Consider the following 26,613-nt stretch of genomic DNA (forward strand, 5'->3'; position numbering starts at 1 on the left):
GGTGGTGCTAAAGGTAAGGTGCCTGCTTTGCCTGCGCTAGCCTTGGATGGACCGCGGTTCGATCCCCCAGTGTCCCATATGGTCCCCCAAGCCAGGAGCAACTTCTGAGCACATAGCCAGGAGTAACCCCTGAGCGTTACCGGGTGTGGCCCAAAAACCAAAAAAAAAAAAAAAAAAAAGAAAGGTTAAAGATCTGATTTAAGTTAAACAAACCACGTGGTCAGTAGCAAAAATAATAACATGCAGGGAAAAAAATGAGACAAATTTAGAAATATATAAACTAGAATTACAATGTTTTAAGTATCATTTGTTTTGGCAGTTGGCATAAGAATTAAATTTAGATGGAAAAATAAATGTTACCAGTCACATGAACATTAAGTAGAAATAAAAAAGGTTCAAACTAAAGCACCAAACCCAAAGCCAACGACAACAGAATCGATATCCAATTCACAACATACTAGACACAGAGAGAACCATCTATACTAACAGCCTGGGAGTTAAAAGAGGGGGATATGGGATGCATGCTGGGAACAGGGTTGGATGGAGGACAATATTGGTGGTGGGAACACCCCTGATTCATTATCACTATGTACCTAAAATATTACAGTGAAAGATTTGTGATCCACTTTGATTAAAATAAAAAAAATTAAAAAAATAAATGTATAATTTTCTTTTCTTTTTTTTTGTTTTTGTTTTTGTTTTTTGGCGGTGGGGCACACCCGGCGATGCTCAGGGGTTACACCTGGCTATATGCTCAAAAATAGCTCCTGGTAGGCAAATGTATAATTTTCATATTAAACATTTTAAAGTAGAAACATCTCCAGTGAGATGAAGTTTGAAAGGGAATGGAAACAATACAGAATATGATCATTATACTAGAACATAGCGATTGTAATACAATTATTTCTGAAGTTAATGACTTTTTTCCCCCAAATTAAATATATACTATAAGAATACACTTGATTCTCGAACAATTCAGGGGCTGAGGTATTGACTCTACATAGTCAAAAATCCAAATATAACTTTTAACCACCCCAATTCTGTTATTACCTGGTGATGCTCATTGGTTACTTCTGACTTTGCACTTAGGAATCATGCCTGGTGATGCTAAAAAGTTCTCATGTGACTTTGAAGATAGAATCCAGGTTAGCTTCATGTTAGGCATGCACCTTACCCACTTTACTGTAAATTCATGTTATCTATTTATAAGAAAATGAAATTGTAAGTATTGTTTAAGTCAATGTTCAAAGATCCACTGTATGTGTATAGTTTTTTTTATTCAAATTGGTAAAATATCAGAGATTAAACTTCAATTCTATTGGGTGTAACCCATAATATTACATCTATCCCTATAATGTTTGTTACTAGTTTCTTATATAATTTTTAATTTTTTTTATCTAGTTTTGGTTGAATTCTTTGTTTGGGGGTAAATATTGAAGTAGTTGTTCATTTTTTAATTATATATTTACTTTTTCTTTCTTCTTTTCTCTTCTTCCTCCTTGTGCCTTGTCATATTTCCTATCTCAAGACCATGGCAACTATGTGGTGCATATTTTTATGGCTGCAGTGCTCACTGAATATCTTATTTGATTCCTCTTTTTGAACTGCTGTGGTGTTTCACCTTCTTCTTTTCCCCATCGTCTCTCAAACCAAGGACGAGAGCCCGTAGAATGACTCTGCTCATAGTTGGCGTAGTCGATTTTTTTTTTTTTTTTTGGTTTTTCGGGCCACACCCATTTGATGCTCCGGGGTTATTCCTGGCTAAGGGCTCAGAAATTGCCCCTGGCTTGGGGGGACCATATGGGACGCCGGGGGATCGAACCGTGGTCCTTTCCTTGGCTAGTGCTTGCAAGGCAGACACCTTGCCTCTAGCGCCACCTCGCCGGCCCCAACGGCGTAGTCGATTTTTACCCCATTATATTACCTTTCTCTTCCTCAAACAAATCCACACAACCTGATCTTTCTAGTCCCGCCTCCCAACTAGAGGGGTTAATAATGGAGGCACCAAGACCAAACAGTTATAAGCCCACTAAGTAATTAACTAGACACAGAAGGGACCACACATTCTAGCAGCCCCTCGGGGGAAGAGTGGAGGATATGGGAGGCAGGATGGGAGCAGTTGTGGGAGGACAATTTGGTGGTGGGAATTTCCCAGATTCAATGTAAATATGTACCTGGAATATTACTGTGAACGATATGTAAGCCACTACAATTAAAATAAAAATTATGTTAAAAAATAAAAAAATAAAAAGGTACAAAAATAAAGATAAGAACTTATTTGTATGTATAGCATTTTCCATTTTTTTTTTTTGTGGTTTTTGGGTCACACCCAGCAGTGCTCAGGGGTGATTCCTGGCTCCAGGCTCAGAAATTGCTCCTGGCAGGCACGGGGGACCATATGGGATGCCGGGATTTGAACCGATGACCTCCTGCATGAAAGGCAAATGCCTTACCTCCATGCTATCTCAGCATTTTCCATTTTAATGTGCCCATGCAAACAAGGAATAATGCCACCAGTTGTAATATATTTTATTTAGCATTTTTCTGATGGAATGAACACTTACGTCCATGAACTTGGATTTTATGTAAAATATTCTAATGCTCACTAGTGTGTTGTGTTCTCTACACTTAAAACATCTGCATACTAGACATAGTGATATTTAAGTACATTTTTCAATTCTATTAAGGTGTAAAATAGCTCAAAGAACATACCAATTAGGGACAGGAATGATAGTACAGCAAATAGAGCACTTGCTTTGCATGCAGCTGACCTGGGTTTAAATCCCCGACTCCCCATTTGACGCCCTGAGCATTTCCAGGAATGATCCCTGAGCTAAAAAGTCAATAATAAGCCCGGAACACTGTTAAATGTGGCACAAAAAGCAAAAAGCAAAAATTACTAATTTGATGTATTACATTTCTTGCTAATAATGTTATTAAACAATTTTACCCTTAATGAAAAATATTTTAATTTAAAGTTTCCAAATCTGTAGCTAAACATTCCTTCACATGGTTTTAGGTCTTCAAGATATTTTCTTTTGAGATTTTTCAATTCCTTTAAACACTTTTCTATATTAGTTACTTAGAGTATTTCTTAGTTTCTTATTCTTTGTATTTTCTCCTAGCCAATCACACATATATGATTTTTTTTCTAGTGAGATTTTAAGAACTAAAAGATGGCCCCAAAAAGTAACATGTGTTTAATGACTTTTTAAATCACACTGATTACTTAGAACACAAAATATGGAAATCATTAAACTAATTTGTTCTAGTAGTATCATCTGATATTAATATCTCTGGTCTTACAAGTTCATTTTTTCATCCATAGGAAAAAAAACAAGTGGTCATATATAGTTTTAGAAATAAAAGAATTTAATAATTGTATCAATAAGGGCAGAATAAATTATACTACAAAAAGAAAAAGCTGTCATTAGTAACCCTTGTTTTCTAAATGTAATATATAGATTTTTCTTTTTATATATTTTTCTCAAAACATTCCAATTTTTCTTTTAATTCTCTTCAAAAATATTTTCTCTAGAAGATTCACAGTATGGAGGACAAATTCTGGTTTACAATTAGGGTTATATTTGTGTTGATTAGAAGACTGCATACTGATCATAATTATTTAACTAAATCCACGATTTTATTCTAATCTCTATCCTTAAGGTTATTTTAGCAACTGGTTTTTGCTATAGATTTATATAAACCATTTGAGAAGAAAAATCTTTAGTCATGATAACAAGAGGACTTTCTAGAAAGAGATGGAACTAAAGAAAATAAACAACTCTAGAGGGACAGTGTAATTAGAAGTGAGGAAGACAGTAAATTGAGCAAGAGAGTTCAGAGGGTGGTTTTACTCCGGAAACGGTAATGATAGCCAGTCTGGTTTCATTCTGAAACTCGGATTAGGTGAGTTAGATAAACAGGATTTAGAGAATTGGAACGGGTTTTAAAGGCACATATTGAAAGGAAGAAAATTAAAGGAAATCTATGAAGTCCTAAATCCAGCATTTTTTACCCTAATTGAAGTGAAAGCAAAACCAACAAATTGGAAAAAACTGAATCTTGGTGTTAAGACTTTGTTGATTCAAAGAAATGGATGTGGTAAGTTATTTTAAGTTTTTGTTTTATGATGCCAAATAATTCTTGTCCATTACCCCCACACTTTTCTGTCTTAAGTAGTTTCTGTCATATGTTTTGATGATTTAATAAAGTACAAAGTTCACAGTCTATTTTAGGATTGTTGACAATTCAAGTTTCAATTTCTAGCAGCACAAAATGTACTGTTTGTCGAATGTGTCTGAACACTTGACTCCAAATGTTTTTATTTCAGAAATCAAGTAGGCAAATTTAATGATCTGCCTTCTTTTCTTTAACTTTCACTTATCACTCACACTGAACTCAATCAAGGTCTTTTTGCTTTGTGACTTTTGAGGGCATTGGGGAAGGTTGAAGTGAAGAGGATGAAAAAATGGGTGATAGAATATTATTTTGAGGAGACTACATAACTTGGGTAAAATTCAGAGAAATTTTGATATCTTCCAGTTATAAATCTTCTAATGACTAAGGACTATATTGTTATTAATTTAAAGTCCAGAACATTTCTGTGAGCAAATAATAAAGAAATAATCATGCATATAATCATGGTGCTTAAATAAAGAAAAAAAGAAAAACAAGAAATAGCAGATGCTCAATAATTATAAATTTAGATGCTTAAATATATTATTTTAAAAAAGAATGAGAATTTCTTTCTCCCCACAAAATAAAGAAATAATTTGAGAGAATAACGTGATAATATGGATGTTTTTGTTTCTATTTATTTCTAATACATATTTAATGGTGCTTTATTGAAATTTTAATGATACTATACTTCAAAAGTTAAGAGGATTCCTTATCCTTAATTAAGGTTGATGTGTTATAAAAATTTTAATAATACCTTAGTATCTGCCTGAGATATAGTACTCTTTGTATATATAAAATTACTTTGTTATTTATGATATTTATATAGATAAGTGACGATAATATTAATAGAAAAGAATCTATTGAAATAGAATATTCTTGCTTGATAGGATTCTGTTTTGCTTGATTTTTATTTATTAATTGATTGATTTATTTCATTTAAATCATGGTTCTGTTGTAAGTAATTCTGTCAAATGATCCAAATTATAGTAGTCTCTGTGTTAAGTCAGGAAGTTACAGTGTATTTTTTTCTGTCATAATTTTAAATATTATATAAAATAGCATGACTCATGAAATACTGACTCAAAATTTGACTTTTTTATAGTGGATATATTATATTGACACTTTTGCATACCTACTCTGTGAGAAATATTGCTTTGTTGTTAGAATAATATCCAATGTCCTATTTCATCTATTTATGAAATACGCAGGACATTGTATTCACCACACTCTAGTCTTAGAGATACAAAAATTAAAACACATGTAGAGAATACTACAAAAATGTGATGTAGGCAACATAGAATTGTATTAATAGATGTCGTTTCACTAAAGAGTGATTTTAGTATGATTATAATGAAAAATAGACATAATACTCAAATATTTGTTTAAAATATTTTTAATAACAAAGACATCAAGAATTCATTTTCATATTTTACTTCTTGGAATACAAATATTATTTGTACCTCTCAAATGTACCTTTCCCTAGGAGTTTATTGCTCTATATTGAGACAAAAATTATTAAATGAAAAAGCATATAACAAATACCTAACTTTTATTAGATATTTACTATATGTATAAATATCTTCATCTATTCTGGCTGCCATTAAAACTCCCAATTCTACTGCAAGTGATCTTTGTTTTAATTACATCCTAAAATGCATTGTGAAAGACTTTGTTATGGCATTAATAGTTCCGAGTTAATTGAAGAGGCTATGATGGAAAGAATATTTCAAAATTAACATATGATTTTCTAGAAACTCTAAAGATAAAAAAAGAACGTTGTGGAAACAATAGCAGATGAAAACATTGTTTCTTATCACCTGTTTTTCTAGGGATATCAGATACAGAAAGAACTATTAGAGTTTGGGAGAAATAGGGTAGAGAAAAACAGAATGTCCAAACAAAATAAGTGATTGTGAAAAGAAAGTGTGACTTTATAGCACTTTGAATAGTATTAGTTAAATAATAATAAATAAGAATAGAAAAATTACAGCAGTAATGATACGTTTGTTGTGTATTTGTCACAGTTAACTACTTAAGTTAACTAATTAATATATGTTAATTTTTGTACTGCTCATAGCAGTTATAGGCTAGGCATATTGCTTTTCCAATTCGAGAATAAATTTAGAGGAATTATTATTCAAGGTCACACACTTGATGAATAGCAAAGTCTGTATAATTCCTAAGCTTATGTTCCTAATCAATACATTTTAATATTTGGAACCTGGAGGTCACATACAAAATTCCCTTCCTATTTCTCTACCCTAACATCAACCCTCTGATAGACACTCTCTAGTTAATGGGTAAGTGATATTTTCTTTCTAATACTTATCTATATTTAGTTAGCCTCATCCTCTTTGAAGTTTTTTTTTAAACTTTATTTTGAAAACTTCTTTCTAGCAAGGAAATTATTCACTACTTTGAAGATAGTGCTTTTAAGGTGAGCTACCTACTTTGAATGCTTCCTCCTTTCTATACAGCCCATCATAAAGACTAGTGGCTTGCTCAAAATTATGATTTTGGTTTCATTTTCTCAGATTTTTTTCTGTTTTTAGATAAATGGTTCTCCAAGCGTGATAATATCAGTGTGCAGTGATGACTGTACGTACTAATTGCTTAGGATGTCATCTTTTGTGATTAATTCCTGTGTTAGCAACTTAGTAAATGCTTTTTTATGACATTGTCTACATAAAAACTTTCAAATCTCTTTATACCTATTGTAGTTTTGCACTTTAACCAGCTCTTCTTTCACAAATATTCTTTCCTTTCAATGAAACCTATTAAATCTCAAGGCACCTTTCTCATCTCTCTAGACAGAGGGGTAATATTCTTTATTTTATTGTAGTGGCACTATTAGTACTCATATAAAAATGTTCTCTTTTGACTTAACATTGGCTCTAAAATGACACTGTCCAATGGAAATTTAGTGAAAATCATGTAATTTTAAAATGTTTGTCATGTTAAAACACAGGAAGTTAATGCTAACAAAAACAACAAATAAATGTAAATACATTGTATTTATGCATTTATGTATAAGAAATACCATAACATATTTTTGAACATGTTAAAATTTAAATATTTTTGTATTCTTTTTTTCATGTTATTCTAAATTTATACATTGTATACTTATAATATCTCTGTGCATATTAATATTTTAAATGCTCAACAGCTAAATTTTAAAAATTCTATATCTGACATTATACGATGAGATTTATATGATAAACATTAGTGTGGTGCAGAGAATGTTAACTTGAAATAGAACTTACTGTAAATTTTAGTAGGTTTGGATTACCACATACCTGGACAATTTTATTAGTTTGTTTGTTTGTTTTGGGCTATACCTGGTGACGCTCAGGGGTTACTCCTGGCTATGTGCTCATAAATCTCTCCTGGCTTGGGCTGACCATATGGGACATTGGGGATCTATCCCAGGTCTATCCTGGGTCAGCCACGTACAAGCAAATGCCCTACTGCTGTGCTATTGCTCTGGCCCTCATAGCCTGGACAATTTAATTGGTCTCTCTGAATTAGTTTGTTCATATGCTCAGTTTTCCTCTCAAGGATTAAAGTAAATTGCTTTAAAGTGTCTGACATATTATAATTTTCTATGTTTCTTTAAAATTTAATAAGGAACAGGGATATATACACTATGTTGTATACCTGTAATAGTATGATTCTCTGAACAACAACAGGTATGGTCTTGTTGACTCACAAGTAACAACACCTATTTAATAGTGGGATCCAATAAAATAATTTAAAAGATTTTAAAATAGTTTACTCTTTTTAGTCTGTGTTTTCTCTCTGTTGAACACGTATCTTTCAATGCTTCTTTATGTAGTTGTTTGCTCTTTCAAGATCATGTTCTCTTTCCTTCTCCCACTCACATCTTTCTGTGTAAGTTTTGTTCAGTAAAAACCATCTTCTTATCTCTGATAGAGGTCTGATTTTTATCACCCATGACAGAGCAGAAATCTTCCATACACCACAAAGGCATTGAGGAGAGAGTAAATGAACAAGCAAAAAGTTATTCCCATGGCAGTATACTTTAATGGTGGAGAAACCCTGTATCTCTTAGGCCAAGGGAATTCCCTTTCTTATGTTCCCAATATTTACTGTGCCTTTGCAGGGAAAAGAAAAAAAAAATAAACAGCACAAAATAATAGTTTTTATTTATTTATCTACTTATTTATTATTTTTGTTTGTTTTGGTTTGGATATTGAAGTTGTTTTCTCCATTTTTTTCTTTTTCTCTTATTTTTCCTTTTTGTGCTGCATTATGTTTTTATTTCAGGACCATGGTTATTATGTGGTGCTTGTCTTTATTTCTGTAGTGCTAACTGGATTTTTTATTTGATATTTCCTTTTGTATTGTTGTGGTGTCTCACTTTTCCCTTTTCCCTCTCAAACTGAGGCTGAGAGCCTCTAGAAGGACTCTGTTCATATTTGGCTTATTTGATTTTCACCCCATTTTATTGCTTTTATTTTCTGCAAACAAAACCACATAACTAGAACTATCTTGTTCCGCCTCTCAAATAGAGGGGGAAACACTGGAGGGCCCCAAGACCAAACAGTTGTATGATCACTAAGTAGTAAACTGGATACAGAGGGGACCACTTTTACTACAACCCAGGGGGTGGGGGGGTGAGGATAGGAGAAATGGGATGCAAGATGGGAACGGGGGTGGAGGGAGGACAACTTTGGTGATGGGAATTCCCCTGGTTCAATGCTAATATGTACCTACAATATTACTGTGAAAGATATGTAAGCCACTTCGGTCAAAATAAAAATTATTAAAAAATTTTGTTTTACTGTTTAGGCACCTCCTGAAATTATTTTCTGTGAAGCAAAGAGAACATTCCCCAGACATCCCTACTGAGGCCTGATCAGACATAAAATAGCACAATATTGCATTTCATGACTCAGATTTTAAAGAAATTATCAAATCACTGATGAATGACAATTCACGTAGCATATTTGAGGTAATTGATACACTCTATAGATTGTATCAATTATACAATCTATGGAGTACATATCAAAAAAGAATCTATAAATGATATATACCTTCTCAGTAAAAAAAGTTCATGGTGCTGTGGAATTCAGTCAAATAGAAGACTTCAAGGGTGGTTTGAGTATTTTTAATTTTTTTGTCTTTTTTTGTCTTTTTTTGAATTTTGGGCCACACACTCAGGGATTACTCCTGGCTATGCACACAGAAATGCTCCTGGCTTGGGGACCATATGGGACACCAGGGGATTGAACTGCAGTTCGTCCTAGGTTAGCTGCTTGCAAGGCAAATGCCCTACCACTTGTGCCACTGCTCTGGCCACTTGAGTATTTTTTCTTTTTTTTTTTTTTCTTTTTTTTTTCTTTTTTGGTTTTTGGGCCACACCCGGTAACGCTCAGGGGTTACTCCTGGCTATGCGCTCAGAAGTTGCTCCTGGCTTGGGGGACCATATGGGACACCGGGGGATCGAACCGAGGTCCGTCCAAGGCTAGCGCAGGCAAGGCAGGCACCTTACCTTTAGCGCCACCGCCCGGCGAGTATTTTTTCTAATGTTAGAATGAAAGTCTGCAATTTAAAAATTTCTAGGTATATGTATATATACAATGACAATAAATTGAATATAAACCCAGTATGTTATATGATACTTAAAATTAAAAATATATAAATACATATTATAACTGTTTTTCTCAGAAACCATTATGGTGACTAGGTTTTGGAAATATTACATATAGATTATACTTTTATATGATGCTTAATCCATTACATAAAAATATCTGGAAGTACATTTGAGTTAACAGGAGCATGATGGAGACTAAGATCACAGATATAGAAAACACTTGATAAGTTATGTGAGAATAAAAAGCTTGTAGAGTACAAGAAATGATTTGTTTTACATGAGTTAGATGTTATAGATTACATATTTCTGCCCCAATTCTCATGTGAAACAAAAACAATGTTATTACACTCATGTTAAAGACTCATGTTTATCAGGTACCAAGAATAGCTGACAATATGTAGTGAAAAAGAAATATTCTTCCAGTATAGTCATTACATAGGCCATGATTTAACAGATGGAAAAATCTGTGTTTCTTGAATTTATGGTCATTTGACATAAAAATTATTGTGAGACCACAATGTAAGAATATAAATTATTCTTTTTTGTTGGACCTAAAAACATAATTTCACTGAATATTGAGTTTCTTCTTAATTTTGAAAGATTGCAAATATTTTCAAATAGATAATCTAGGCAATATTTTTTTTTATAAATTCAGTTGACTTTTATTTTCTTCTATTAGTGAGAGACTTCAGGTTAAAACCTATTCCTACTTAAATAATACATGTTTAAGAACTTTATATATTTATACTTAAAAAATGCCAGATGTTCCAAAAGTTAATATTCCCTCAACAAAAAAAGTTCCTTTTTAAGATTAAAATGATTTCGATTTTTTCGTGGGAGATTTTATGTGTTTTTCACCTGCTGACTATTATTCTTGATAATTCTTTACAGATTATGAATAAGTGGCTTATGATTCAAGTATTTATTTATGCCAATATTTACTTTGTAAATATGTTTCTTACAGGAATATAAATAGTTGCTGAAGAGAATATTGACGACTTTAAGACAGAATGAAGTTCCTTTTGTTGCTTTCCCTTGTTGGGCTCTGCTGGGCTCAGTATGACCCTCATACTAAACCTGGACGAACAGCTATTGTTCACCTATTTGAGTGGCGCTGGGCTGACATTGCTCTAGAATGTGAGAGATATTTAGCTCCCAAAGGATTTGGAGGGGTACAGGTGGGTTTCACTATTGTATCAACTACTGAACATAAGCTACAGAGATTTTTGAGAATATAACTGTATCTATGAAGCTGGAACAAAGTTTTACTTTACAATAAGTACTCTAAATATATATATATATATATATATATATATATATATATATAAACATAACTACTATTGACATCTTTATGGTTTACTTCTTATAAAAATATTTAGAGCATAGTGAATAGTTGTTAATATTTTAAGTGATTGCAGACTTGTATACAGAAATATTTAGACATTATTTTAATTGTTAGTTTCTAGAATATCATAATATAAGAATACCAAAATTCTTCAGTTATCGATTGTTTCATTTATAGATATCTCCACCCAATGAAAATGTTATTATTAATAATCCTTTGAGGCCTTGGTGGGAAAGATACCAACCGATTAGCTACAAATTATGTACAAGATCTGGAAATGAAGATGAATTCAAAGACATGGTGACTAGATGTAACAACGTTGGTGTAAGTAAATTAAAGTTACTCTAAATATAATCTATAGAAAATTATTGCTCTTTCCTTTTTCCTGTTTTTTAAGCATGACATTTTTATATTTTAAAGCTTAATTTAACCCATAATTTAATTATAAAAATTATCATTTTACTTTATATATATATGTAACTCCAATGAATCTTTGTATATGTGCATTTCTACTGAAGAAGATATAAATTCAAGTTGAAATTTCTTTAAAGATTGATATTACAGATTTCCAGGTAATAGATTTTAAGTAGAGAAATTGAAAATTCAAGTTATAATATTTGCTTATAGCAGTAATGATGTTTATACTGCTTTTTCTCAGTGCCAAATTCTGTTGTTTTTTTTCCCTGGTTTTAGAAATGGTATTTTTTGGGGGGTTTGCTGTTATTGTTGTTGTTTTGGAGCCATACCCGGCAGTGCCCTGAAATTACTCCTGGCTCTGTATTTAGAAATCACTCCTGGCAATTTTAGGGCACCATATGGTGACTATATGGTGATCTGGTGATCATACCTGGGTTCCTTCTGGGTCATTTGCATGCAAGACAAATGCCCAATCGATGTGCTATCACTCTGATTCAAGAAATTGTAGTTTTTAAAACTGTAGTTAAATTCTTTTTGAAGAAGAATAAATGTAAGATATTATCTTGCTCTCTACAATTGTTAAGCAGATAATAGATTTGGCCTATTTGTTTTTTAGTATGGCCTACAGAAATATTTTATAAAGGAATAACTTGGGGTTGGAAAGATAGATCAAAAGGTTTGACTGAGCTGAGTAGTTTCTGAGCACCATTGGGTGTGGTCCAAAATTACCCAGGAGGGAACACCAAAGAAAATAATATCAATAATTTATCCTGCCCAACCAGTTATTACCTTCTCCATAGTTTTTTATTTTTATTTATTTCATTTTATTCTTTTTGTGGTTTTTGGGTCACACCCAGCAGTGCTCAGGGGTTATTCCTGGCTTCATGCTCAAAAATTGCTCCTGGCAGGCACGGGGGACCATATGGGACGCCGGGATTCGAACCGATGACCTTCTGCATGAAAGGCAAACACCTTACCTCCATGCTATCTCTCCGGCCCCAGTTTTTTATTTTTCTATATAGAAGTTTTTAATGCAAATTTTAATTATAAATCTAGATATTGATAAGGTGATTAAAACGTTTCTATTGGTTTTCTTTTACATTTGACTTTTAATTTTTCTAAGAAAGTAATTATAAAATAATAAGGAATGTTTCAGAGTATAAGTAACACTTTGAATCATAATCAATAATTTTATAGTTTCTATTTCACCATATAGCAAACTAAAATAGAAACTGTCTTTTAGGTTCATATTTATGTAGATGCTGTAATTAATCATATGTGTGGAAATGGTGTGAGTGCTGGAAAAAGCAGTACTTGTGGAAGCTACTTCAACCCTGGAAGTAGGGATTTTCCTGCAGTTCCATTCTCTGGTTGGGATTTTAATGATGGCAAATGTAGAACTGGAAGTGGAGACATTGAGAGCTATAATGACGTGTATCAGGTAATTTAATAAAAAGCAATCTAAATAAATGCTATTGACATATTTATTCACATGATACTGGTTGGTCTTCATTCTAAATACTAGTTGTGATTTCTTACAGAAGCCTATTTTGTAAGTATAACTTCTTGAAAATAAAAATCTCCAATGTCAAGACAAAATGACAAAACAATGTTTTGTCAATTTATTAATAATTTATTAAGAAGCATATCTACTTTATTTCCTATGTTTTTTCATATTTATGCTCAAAATTACTTAAAAAGCATATATTTAATGGCATACCAGTATTATAAGTTTCTATTTAAAGGAAATACTATAGAAATATCAATTGTGGAATAAGAAAATGCAGTCTAAAATCTTTTATCTCGATAGGTCAGAGATTGCCGTCTGGTTGGTCTTCTTGATCTTGCCCTGGAGAAAGATTATGTGCGCTCCAAAGTTGCTGAATATTTGAACCATCTCATTGATATTGGTGTAGCAGGGTTCCGGATTGATGCTTCTAAGCACATGTGGCCTGGAGACATGAAAGCAGTTTTGGATCAACTGCATAATCTAAACACAACATGGTTTGCTGAAGGAAGTAAACCTTTCATTTACCAAGAGGTACATATATACACATATATACATATATAAACATATACATACACATATATGTACCTCTTGGTGCATATAAATAATGTCATTTAAAGAATTAAATAATTAGTCAATTTAATAAAAAGTTTTATAGGTTTGAGGTTGGAGAAATACAGTGATAGAGCTTTTGCCTTGCAAGCAACCAACCCAGGACCGATGGTGGTACAAATCCTAGCATCCCATATAGTCCCCGAGCCTGTCAGGAGTGATTTCTGAGCGCAGAGCTAGAAGTAACCCCTGAGTGCTGCCGGGTGTAACTCAAAAACCAAAAATTAAAAAAAAAAGTTTTGTAGTTCCTGTTGTACATATTTCTATAGTACAGGTATAATGGATATAAAACAATTTCTTTAACATTTTATCATACAGTAGTATATTAAACTGTGGACCAAATTTTTATGGATATGAAGAAAATTTATCAGGCTGCAAATATCTGTGTCATTTGCCATTTTCCCAGACATCATTCTTGACTAGATATAAGTACTGCAAGTAACTTAAGAATAAAAAATATTATAAGGACCAGAATATAAGCAAATAAGACATCTGCCTTGCTCAAAGCCAATCTGGATTTAATCCTCAGTACTAAAATGGGTACCCATTACTGCCGAAAGTGCTAATCCCTGAGCACAGAATCAGGACTAAGCTCTAAATACAATTGGGTGTGACCTAAAAGGAAGGAAGGAAAAAGGAAGGAAAAATGGACGGAAGGAAGGAAGGAAGAGAGGAGGAAGCAAGGAAGGGAAAATGAAAAGAGGGAGGCAGGAAAGAAGGAAGGAAGGAAAGGAAGGAAGAAAGAGGTTGAGAGGAAGGAAGGAAGGAAGGAAGGAAGGAAGGAAGGAAGGAAGGAAGGAAGGAAGGAAGGAAGGAAAGTAATGGAGGGAGAAATTAATGAAAGAGAGAAGGCTGGAAGGAAGAGAGGAAGGAAAGGAGGGGATGGAGGGAGAAAGGAAAGAGGGAAGGAAGAGAGGAAGAAAGGAGGAAGGAAAGGAGGAAGAGAGGGAGAAAGGAAGGTAAAAATTCTTATCTTTATGCTGCATTTTTGGAATTCATCTCTGTCATTTCATGGTTCTCCAACACCCAACTGAGAGTAGCCTATGAGCACCACCAGCTAAGTTCCCAAAAACCACTAGAAAAGAAGAAAAAAATGTATATTACTATTAAGAAAGGCATCTTGGGTGTTTCAAATTATAGTGTTGATGTTTGTAGTAATATGATGTATAAATTAATTAGCTTATTTAAATCCTTCAAAGCCCTTTTTTAAAGTGACAATTCTTCCTTAATTTTTACTAGGTAATCGACCTTGGTGGTGAGGCAATTTCAAGTAGTGAATACTTTGGAAATGGCCGTGTGACAGAATTCAAGTATGGCGCTAAACTAGGCAAAGTTTTACGCAAGTGGGATGGAGAGAAGATGGCTTACTTAAGGTAATTCAAATATGATTTATCCTTAAAATTATTTTTCAGATGGGCTGGGTGATGGCGCAGCAATAGGGCATTTGCCTTGCATGTGCCTGACCCAGGATAGACAACTGTTCAATCCCCTGGCGTCCCATATGATCCACAAGAATGATTTCTGAGTGCATAGCCAGGAGTAACCCCTGAGTGTCACTTGGTGAGTGAAAAAAAATATAATTTTTTTTCAGAGTAGATTCATTTTCCCATGATAATTACTTCTTAGTATTCATTAACATTCAAGGATTTAATCATATAAATGATATAATTGTCCAAATTCTAACTATACTTACCCAGGACCAAAGGTGGTTAGTTCTAATCCTGGTGTCCCATATGGTCCCCTGTGCCTGCCAGGAGCTATTTCTGAGCAGACAGCCAAGAGTAACCCCTGAGCAATGCTGGGTGTAGCCCCAAAACAAAACAAAACAAAACAAAATGTTAACTATAGAAACTTTGGGTTATTTATTTATTTGCTTCCATTTGGGGGCCATACCCAGTGATGCTCAGAGGTTACTTCTGGCAATGCACTCAGAAATCTCTCCTGGTTTAGGGGACCATATGGGACTCCGACTCCGGGTTCTTCAATGGCGGTTTGTCTTAGGTTAGCATGTGCATGCAAGGCAAACGCCTTACTGCTTGAGCCACTGCTCTGGCTCCAGCTATATAAACTCATGTCTACCCAAAATAAAACCTAGAAATTTTAATATACAATGATCACAAAACTATTTGAATATAATCTATAAAGTACAAGTTATCATTAAAATAATTTTACAATTAATAATTGCAATGAGATTATACTATACTGTTGAATTTACTTGTTATATAATTTATCTAATTTTAAATATTAAAACATTTATAACAGAATATTAAAGCCTGCGTATCTTTGTTTTTTTTTTTAATAGGAACTGGGGAGAAGGCTGGGGTTTTATGCCTTCTGACAGAGCACTTGTCTTTGTGGATAACCATGACAATCAGCGAGGACACGGAGCTGGAGGAGCATCTATTCTTACATTCTGGGACTCTAGGTAGTAAACAAATGCTTCCATTTTTACGCTATCTTTTAATAGTACTAAGATATTATTTTCTTCTATGATTATGTCATTTTTTAAAATTTTCAGGTTGTACAAAATGGGGGTTGGATTTATGCTTGCCCATCCTTATGGATTTACAAGAATAATGTCAAGCTTCCGTTGGCCAAGATATTTTGTGAATGGAAAAGTAAGTTTGAATGTTGTGCACTATGTATTTTTCTCAAAAATTATTTTATTTTAACTTTATATATTATTATTACATTTGCTATTTACTTATTTAATATTTATTAAGTATAAACTTGATGCAGTCCTCTTCCAGCAATTCAGTGAGGAGTATTGAAATTTCTGAGCAGTTAGGGCTGAAGTGATAGCACAGCAGGTAGCATGTTTGCCTGCACACAGCCAACCTGGGTTCAATCCCCTCATCCCACATGGTTCCCTGAGCGTGTCAGGAGTGATTTCTGAGTGCAGAGCCAGAAGTAATCCCTGAGCACCACAAGATGTGGCCCCAAAACAAAATAAAACAAAACAAAACAAAAAGAAGAAATTTATGACCAGTGTTGTCAAAAATTATTCCAGTTGTTTAAAAACTATTTTCAATATGTGCCCACTGACTCCTAATTCTAGAAAATCATTTAAAAGACTGGAAAGATAGTATACCACTGGAGACCTGGCCTTAGTGATACCTGAGTACAGTACCAGGAGTAAATCTTGAGAAGAGCTAGGCATGGCCTCAAAAACAAAATTACAAAATACTTTAACAACCAAAAATAACTTAAAAAGTTTTTGGTTTTGGGTCCCACACAGTGACACTCAGGTGTTACTACTCCTGGCTCTGAGCTCAGAAATTGCTCCTGACTTGGGGGATCATATGGGATGCTGGTGATTCAACCGAGGTCTGTCTTGGGTCAGCCGCTTGCAAGACAAACACCATACCACTGCGCTATTGCTCTGGCCCCTAAAATATTATTTCTTTTTTGGGGGTGGGGGACACATCTGGTAACGTTTAGAGCTCTGATTTCATCAGTTTAGCAAGGTTTAGTGGACCATATTGTGTGCCAGGAATTTAACTGTGTGTTGGCTGTGTGTAAAGCAAGTACCATACCTGCTTAGGCATTCTCTCAAATGAACTGTGTATCTCTTCACCACCAATTTTCTAATAATTTTTTCTAATATTGATGTGAACATTAAAATGTTACATTTGCAGAGAACTTTAAAAGCCCCTGTATGTAACACAGGTAACACAAATGTGCTAAATAGGTTGAAAATAAATTGTCACTTTTAATTTTAAAGAGGAAAGTATCTTTCGTTTATTTGCTTTTTGACCACAATCTATGATGCTCAGGTTACTCCTGACTCGGGTAATCAAACCAGGTCCATCCTAGGTCAGCCGCGTGCAAGGCAAATGCCCTACTGCTGCACCACTGTTCTGACCCCGAGAGGAAAGTATCTTATAAAAAAGAACTGTATGATATATGTTGAAGAGGCTCTAAAGAGATAATAAAGTGCGTAGGATCTTGCCTTGTATTCAGTAGTCCAAGGTTTGCTACCTGGCCTCCCTTATAGTCCATGAGCACCTTGAAGAATAATTCCTGAGTTAAGAGCCAAGAATAATCCCTGAGCATCATCTGATATGGTCTCATAAAACAAAAACAAAAACAAAAAAAATCAACAAAAATATATGTTAAAGAAGAAAAACAGTAGACTATTTGGGGAATAAGGATAAAATCACTGTGTTACATTAATTTGAGTGGCAATTTTTAACACAAACTTGACAGATAAAATTATGAAGATACTTGTAAAGTGAGTCGAAAGTTTTCTTTTTAAGCTGAGTTTTTCAGTTGCATCATTGCATAGCAACTTTATATTGGATATCACGTATTTTGGATATATAGAAAATCCTCTTCAATAGATGTGTTATATTTCCCTATTTTTTTCTTAAAATTGAATTTAATTTTGAAAATCCTACTTCCTTGTACCACAACTAATTGCAATCTTAGACAGTTTAATTTTCTTTATTTAATTGAAATATTTTATTGAGACTTAGTTATCAATAATACTTCCTTGAGGAAAAAAAGAGATGTTAAAATACTTCTCACCCTTATTTGAAATGGAAACTAGAGATAAAAAGTTAGGCCAAAATGCTGTTGATTTGGCAGTGAAATTACCAAGGAGTTAGACTTTTGATTAATAAAACTGCAGAGAACCAAGTGAAGTGGAACACATTGAGTATTGGAGAAGAAAAAGGCAGATTTATGTAATGCAAAAATCTGAGATTCTACATTTTATTTTTTCAAATTAAGGATATTAATGATTGGGTTGGACCACCAAATGATAATGGAGTTATTAAGGCAGTTACTATTAACCCAGACACCACATGTGGCAATGACTGGGTGTGTGAACATCGATGGCGTCAAATAAGGTGAGATACCTATTTAGTAATTCTAATTATAGGCTATTTTAACATAGGACTTTTAGCTAATGAAGCAATTCTCCATTTTTTATTTGATATTTTGTTTTTAGGAACATGGTTATGTTTCGTAATGTAGTTGATGGCCAGCCTTTCACAAACTGGTGGGATAATGGTAGTAACCAAGTGGCTTTTGGAAGAGGAAATAAAGGATTCATTGTCTTTAATAATGATGACTGGTAAGTAGATATTATATTAAAAATTATCTTTTATACAGCTAGATGGTTGGCCTCCCCTCAACCTTTTTTTCCTATCTGTGAAATACTTTATCCTATGAATTAATATAACATTATAGAATTTAAAAAATAACCTGAAGAAAAATGACAATGCCTTTAAGTGCTTCAGAAAAGGAAAGAATTACAATGATTCTTATTTTTAAATATTTTATAAGATTATTTTTTGTTCTAGGCAGGAGAATGATATTGTAGCTTTGCATATCAATATGCAGTTGCACATGTTTACATAAAAATTCATACAATATAGGACAGTTGGAGAAAGGATGTGAATTAACTGGAGAAACATATTTTATGTCTATATTTTAAGATAGTAGAAAAGTTGAAATTACCAGAAGTGTGAGCTTTGAAATTTTTTTCTTTAGTTCTTTTTTTCTTAGTTCTTTTCTAGGTGCTCTTTACATTATACTTATATCTGGTTCTTTGGTCTTCTTTCACCTGTTTTTTTGTTTGTTTTTAATTTTTGATTTTTGGTTTTTGGGCTATATCCGGTGACACTCAGGGGTTACTTCTAGCTATGGGCTCAGAAATTGCTCCTGACTTGGCAGACCATAAAGAGTGCCAAGAATCAAACTGCAGTTCGTCCTAGGTCAGCCACTTACAAGGCAAATGCCCTACCGCTCTGCCACTGCTCCAGTCCCCATCACCTCTCTGTTTTGTATAGCATTTTTAAAGCATAAGTATCAATGTGTTATTACTTATAGTCAATGATTTGCTTCAGGAGATTTTTGCGTTTTAGTACTGAGACTTCTTTTTACTGGCTTACTTTCTGTATCACTAGAATATATAAATGCATATAGTTGCATATACTAGTCTAAAATTTCTAATCTATTTATTGTCATTAGACAGCTTAAGAAAGTTCTTTACAATTAATTTTAATGTCAGTCTAAGGTTAACTTTCATTCTTGATTCTAGATTCAATTTTCTATATTGATGAGAAAAATTAAAAATATCTTTTTTTTCAGAACAACTCAAATCTAGTTCTCTAAAACTATGCTTTTTTCTAGATATAAACTTCCAATAAAATAATGAGAAAATTTTATATCCAAAATCATATACTAACATAAATGCAGAAAACTTTTATCTCAAGCAAAAAATTATTTGGACATCTTGAGATATATTTTTTGATATATAAAATATATGCATACAATACTATCAATAGGAAAACAAGGAGAAAAAAAATTCCAGTGACTGTCCCAACATAAACCAGTACTAAAACAGCCCGCCCTCCTCCCAAAGCACATTTCCATTAGTGTAGGGAGAGGTAGGGGGGAAGCCTGAGGACCACTAAGAGTCCACCTGAATGCACTTTTGGTCATCTGAGCTGGCGCCCAGGGAAGGCCTGGAGTCAGGGGAAAAAGACAAGCACGGCTGGGGGCTTGCCAAGCCTCCCAGCACTCCCCAGCCTAGGGAGAAGGGCTCCGGTATGGGGCCTCCCCAAACCTCATACCTGGCAAGAGCTGGTCTTCAAAATCAAAGAGGAAACTAGAGGCCAGATGTCTGCCCGCCCTCCTCCCCATGCACCTCCCCCCTGGAGTACAGAGGGAGTGGGGAAGCCTGAGGACCACTAAGAGTTCACCTGAACCCACTTCTGGACATCTGAGCTGGCACCCAGGGAAGGCCTGGATTCAGGGGAAAAGACAAGGATGGCTGGGGGCCTGCCAAGCCTCCCAGCACTCCCCAGGCCAGGGAGAAGGGCTCCAGTATGGGGCCTCCCCAAACCTCCTACTTGGCAAGAGCTGGTCTTCAGAATCAAAGAGGAAACCAGAGGCCAAATGTCTGCCCGCCCTCCTCCCCATGCACCTCCCCGCTGGAGTATGGAGGGAGGGGGGAAGCCTGAGGAGCACTAAGAGTCCACTTGAACCCACTTCTGGCCATCTGAGTTGGCACCCAGGGAAGGCCTGGAGTCAGGGGAAAAAGACAATGACGGCTGAGGGTCTGCCAAGCCTCCCAGCACAAGATATATATTTTTTTTTTTTTTTAAACTTAAACATTTATTTAAATGTACTTATTTCACAAAATGCAGTTTATCAAAGATATTCTTTTGTATTTCATTTCTTTTAAAGTATTAAGAGCCTTGATAATTAATACCCAAGTTTCATTTTCTACAAGTATCAGAAAGATGTCAAAGACAAACTGTTTTCCAATTCATAAATGAATTGATGATAGATAATAAAATTCTAAAATTCTAAACAATCATGTAAACAGATTTTTGTTTCTTTTTTTTTTTTTTTTTAATTTTTTTTTTATTTAAACACCTTGATTACATACATGATTGTGTTTGGGTTTCAGTCATAAAAGGAACACCACCCATCACCAGTGCAACATTCCCATCACCCAAGTCCCAAATCACCCTCCTCCCCACCCAACCCCCGCCTGTACCCTAAACAGGCTCTACATTTCCCTCATACATTCTCAATATTAGGACAGTTCAAAATGTAGTTATTTCTCTAACTAAACTCATCACTCTTTGTGGTGAGCTTCCTGAGGTGAGCTGGAACTTCCAGCTCTTTTCTCTTTTGTGTCTGAAAATTATTATTACAAGGGTGTCTTTCATTTTTCTTAAAACCCATAGATGAGTGAGACCATTCTGCGTTTTTCTCTCTCTCTCTGACTTATTTCACTCAGCATAATAGATTCCATGTACATCCATGTATAGGAAAATTTCATGACTTCATCTCTCCTGACAGCTGCATAACAAGATATATTTTTAAAAGAAAAAAAGCATTTCAATTTTTGAAAGTGATCAATAATTTAATGAGTTAAAATAAGAACATTTAAATTTTTGTGTTTGTTAAAGTATTTTTATCTAGGGTGGCAATTTGCTCATTTGTTTACTGGTTTCTTTACTGATGTTCACAACTTAATTTTCCATTATATTTAGGACTAACCAGGGAATAGCCAAATATTCTGTAAGATTATTTTGGTCTAAAGAAAACTATTCACATTTTCCCTAATTTGAATTTTTCCTTTTGGTGAGTGCAGTGATTCTCAGTGGCACTGGGGCACTGAAGATCACTTCCAGAGACACAGGCTAGGCTTGATGTTTCTTTTATATTTTAAATTAATATATTTATTTAAACAACTTGATTACAAATATGATTGTAGTTGGGATTCAGTCCTGTAAAGAACACCCCGCTTCACCAGTGCAACATATTTCAATGCTAGTCCCTGGTGATGGCGCTATTACTGATTCGTGCAGAGCATAAACATCAGCTAGGGATACTCAGAGGTCAAGTACTAAACCCTGAAGTCCATGGAGAGGCTACATAGTACTAGGGATCAGGGTGCTAGCATGCAAGACATATACTTCTGCCCTTTTGAGGTATCTCCCCTAGTTTTTAATTTTCTTATGGAAACCCTTAATTTAACAAAGCAAAAATAAAAATATTTGTGGGGCTGGAGTGATAGCGCAGTGGTAGGGTGTTTGTCTTGCACATAACTGACCCAAAATGAACCTGGGTTCGATCCCTGGCATCCAATATGGTCCCCCAAGTCAGGAGTAATTTTTGAGCGCAGAGCCAGGAGTAACCTCTGAGCATCACCGGGTGTGGCTCCCAAATAAACAAACAAATAAAACAAACAAACAAATTTAAGCTGTTTATTTTGGAGATAGCCTCTAATCTTGGCTTTAATTGTGTGGAATTCACATTAACTAAAATTTTTATTCGCAGGCCTTTATCTCTATATTTGCAAACTGGCCTTCCTGCTGGTACATATTGTGATGTCATTTCTGGAGATAAAATTGGAGACAAATGCACAGGAATTAAAATCTATGTTTCCGGTGATGGTAATGCTCACTTTTCTATTAGTAACTCTGCTGAAGATCCATTTATTGCAATTCATGCTGAGTCCAAGTTATAGAATTTGAATTAAAAGCATATATACAGAAAAATTATCAAGTGGTCTTCTTTTCTTGTGTGTGAATATATGTTTATTATGTATGTAAGGTATATATTTGTTCTTTTGGATCATTAATTTTAGTAAATTCTAAAAGCAGTTCACCTGAAAAACTCAGAATAACTTAAAATCAATTATTATAAAAAATATAATTGTAATCTGTATTTCTTATTCATAAAAAACTCATGTTATTCTACTAGAGGCTTTTATTTATTTATTTTTTTTGTGTGTGTGTGTTTCTTGGGTCACACCCGGCAGTGCTCAGGGGTTACTCCTGGCTCCATGCTCAGAAATTGCTCCTGGCAGGCACGGGGGACCATAGGGAACGCTGGAATTCGAACCGATGACCTCCTACATGAAAGGCAAACACCTTGCCTCCATGCTATCTCTCTGGCCCTGAGGCTTTTCTTTATTCATAAATAAATTCTTTAATTGGGTCACCATAAGATATACAGTTAAAAAGTTTTTTTGTGATTCATATTCAGTCATACAATGTACAATACTATTCACAAGTTCACATTTCTGCCATCAATGTCTTGACTTCCCTCATCCTCTTCTCCACCTTATGTCCTCCCTCCCACTATAGCAGGCATTTTTCTTCTATTTCTTTCAGGTTTTTTTGCCTTTTATATATTGTGGTTTACAATGTTGTTATTATAGGGGTAGCATGCATATCACTTCATTTACTTTCAGCAATTAATTCTTGTCCAAATTGATTATTTCAAACTATCATTTTCATAGAGTACTCCCTAACTGTCCTAAATCACACCCCAATAACAGTTGAAAGATTCTAATATGTACTGGTTCTCCTGGTCCAATCACTATTGTCTTTAAATTCTTATACCATATTTCCATATGAAACAAATGATTGCGATTATTTTGTCTATTTCTTTGCCCCTGACTCATTTCAGTCAGCATAGTACTCTCCAGATCCATTCATATAGTATAATGTTCCATATGTTAATGTATCATGCTGTCTTTATCCACTCATCTGTTTTTGCAAACTTATTTTTTCCTTATTTTGGCTAATGTAAATAGAGAGTAGTGTTGCAATAAACATAGGAACACTAATGGATTTTAAATTGTGATTTTGAGCTCCCAGAGTATATTCTTATGAGTGATATTGCTGAATCAAATGGAAGATCAATTTCTAATGTTTTGAAAAATATCCATATTGTTTTCCAAAATGGCTGGACCAATCACTTTCCCATTCTCAGTAACATCAGCAGTGAATGAGGGTCCCTTTATCTAACATCTGTGCCAGCACCAATGTTCTTGTCTTTTTAATATGTTCAATCTCTGTGGTGTGAGATGATATTGCATTGTTGTTTGGATTAGCATCTCCACAATGGTTTTTGATTTGGAGCATTTATTATCCTTTCTTTTAAGGAAATATTTGATCATTTTTATTTTCTTGATGGAGTTAAATTTTTTTTATTAGTAAGTTCTACCAGTGCCTTAAATATCTTAGATATTAACCCCTTATCAGATGGTTATTGAATGAATAGTTTCTCCCATTCTGTGGGGAACCTTTATATCTTGGCTACTGTTTCCTTTGAGAAGCAGGAGATTTTTAATGTAATGTAGTCCCATCTGCTTATCTTGCTACCACTTGCTTGGCCAGTGGTATTCACCCTTGAAGACTTTAGCTTCAATGTCATAGAGTGTTCTGATTAAGTTTACCATGGGACCTTAATCAAGGTATTTAATCTATTTTGATTTAATTTTGTGTGTGGTAATAAAGAGTTTTGAGTTCACTTTTTTTTGCATTTAATTGGTCAATTTTGCAAAGCATTGAAGAGACTTTCCTTGTTCCACTTAGGATTTCTTGAGCCTTTATTAATGATTAATTGATCATATAATTGAAGGTCAGTTTCTGGATATTCAAATCTGTTGCATTGATCTGAGGGTTTATTTATTTTCCAATACCATACTGGTTTAATGACTACTGCTTATAGTACATTTATATGGGGAAATTGATATCTCTCATTTGCATTTTCCTATATGTCGTTTTAATTATTTGCAGATGTTTATCATTCTTTATAAATTTTAGGAGTGTTTGGTCTAATTTTTTGAAAGCTTGCTTGGGTAACTTTATAGGTATTATATTAAATCTGATAATAATTTAGAAAGTATTGTCATTTTATTTATGTTAATCCTATCAATTCATAATGGAGATATATTTATATTTCCTTATATATGTTTTTATTCCTTGAAGTACTTTTTTTCAATTTGCTTTGTTGTTTGGGGCCACACCCGATGAAACTCAGGGGTTACTTCTGACTATGCGCTCAGAAATTGCTCCTGACATAGGGGATCATATGGGATGCCAGGGGATCGAACTACCATCTGTCCTAAGTCAGACACATGCAAGACAAACACCCTACTGCTGTGCCACCATCCCCATTCCAGTACCATTTCTTGAAGTACATTTTTTGTAGTTTTTTTTTTTTCTGTGGTTTTCGGGTCACACCCGAAAGTGCTCAGCGGTTTTTCCTGGCTCCATGCTCAGAAATTGCCCCTGGCAGGCACGGGGAACCATATGGGACACTGGGATTTGAACCGATGACCTTCTGCATGAAAGGTAAATGCCTTACCTCCATGCTATTTCTCAGGTCCCTTTTGTAGTTTTTTTCTTATAGGTTTTTGACTTCTTTAGTTGACTGCAAGGTACTTGATTCTTTGAGGCACAATTGTGAATTGATTGTTTTTATAATATCTCTTCTACTTTATTATTTTTATATAAAAACATGGATATTTGCAAATTAATTCTGTAAAGTGAAATCTATTGTTTTTAATCATGGTGCTTAAATAAAGATATTATTAAAAATAAAGATCAATGCTTTTTCAGAGTAACAGTATTATGTTTATTGGTATCATTACTATTGTATTTCATCTGCTAACGAAGTTGATATTGAATGTACTTAAATGTTGATCTGACTTAAAACAACAACAACAACAACACATTCAGTAAGTAAAGAATCTGGAATCATTATTTTTGTAGTGAAACAGATTTAGACAGTAGTTGCAAAATTAGTGGAACTAACTGTACAACACTTTACTATCTTCTTACAAACACATCAAAACAAATTCTTTCAATTTGAAAGCATATAAAAATATTCAGAATCAATGCAGGTCTATTTTGAATCTCAGTTTTTTTCTGTTTTATCTTCCAGTCTTTTAAAAATGGCTAGCCCTTAACAAAACATTTGATATACAAAATATAGTTTATAATTGTTTACAAATAAAGCTTCTTTAGAAAAATAATGTATGAGCTCTAATGAAACATTAATTTAGGAAGTCAATAAAGAAGAGATATAGTCAAAGAACTTTATAGATCTTTCACAAGAAATTGAACAGATGGGCAAATAGAGCTTGTTTGCAATTTTTGTCCTTGAATAAAGACTCTGGGGATTGAAAGAGAACTGTGACTCAGCAACTAATATGATCTGTTTTTCAGTGGAAATAGATGCATTGAAAGGGTTTAAATATAAAAGGCACTAGTTTCACTAGAATAAAAAATGACATTAATTATTACTCTTGGCACATCAGCCAAGTCCAACTTACTGTTGTTTGTATTTGGGACTTTAAAAGGTTGTCATGAAACAATTAAACTTTTAGTCATTTTCATCAATATATATTTGAAACACTAAGTCCTCAATACTTATTTATAATAAAAACAAAGCCTACTTTTTTGTTTGAAGTATTAAATAACAATTTGCCTTTACTTTTATTGCATACTTAATTCCCAGTAAATATGTGTTTGTTGTTCCAATGTTGAGAACTGGCAACCTATTTTCCCATGAAATTTAATTTAAAGAGGAAAAACTCACAAATTATTAAAATTGATGCAGAATGTAAACTTTTACTTAGTTTGAAGTCTTGTAATTTTTGCCTGC

General features: G+C 33.9%; 1 protein-coding gene across 1 annotated transcript in view; it reads left to right on the forward strand.

Annotated features, from left to right (window-relative positions):
* LOC125997286 (pancreatic alpha-amylase) overlaps positions 1-22,712 on the forward strand; it is a 37,584-nt gene extending 14,872 nt beyond the window's left edge. Inside the window, exons 2-11 of the mRNA XM_049765735.1 lie at positions 10,764-10,977; positions 11,322-11,468; positions 12,805-13,002; positions 13,372-13,602; positions 14,920-15,053; positions 15,983-16,105; positions 16,199-16,298; positions 18,415-18,533; positions 18,635-18,760; positions 22,489-22,712. Of these exons, the coding sequence (XP_049621692.1) occupies positions 10,810-10,977; positions 11,322-11,468; positions 12,805-13,002; positions 13,372-13,602; positions 14,920-15,053; positions 15,983-16,105; positions 16,199-16,298; positions 18,415-18,533; positions 18,635-18,760; positions 22,489-22,678 (1,536 nt within the window). The 5' untranslated portion in view covers positions 10,764-10,809 and the 3' untranslated portion in view covers positions 22,679-22,712. The remainder of the gene's footprint in view (positions 1-10,763; positions 10,978-11,321; positions 11,469-12,804; positions 13,003-13,371; positions 13,603-14,919; positions 15,054-15,982; positions 16,106-16,198; positions 16,299-18,414; positions 18,534-18,634; positions 18,761-22,488) is intronic.
* Positions 22,713-26,613: the final 3,901 nt, after the last annotated feature.

This window comes from Suncus etruscus, chromosome 19, assembly GCF_024139225.1.
Source record: "Suncus etruscus isolate mSunEtr1 chromosome 19, mSunEtr1.pri.cur, whole genome shotgun sequence".
Taxonomy (NCBI): domain Eukaryota; kingdom Metazoa; phylum Chordata; class Mammalia; order Eulipotyphla; family Soricidae; genus Suncus; species Suncus etruscus.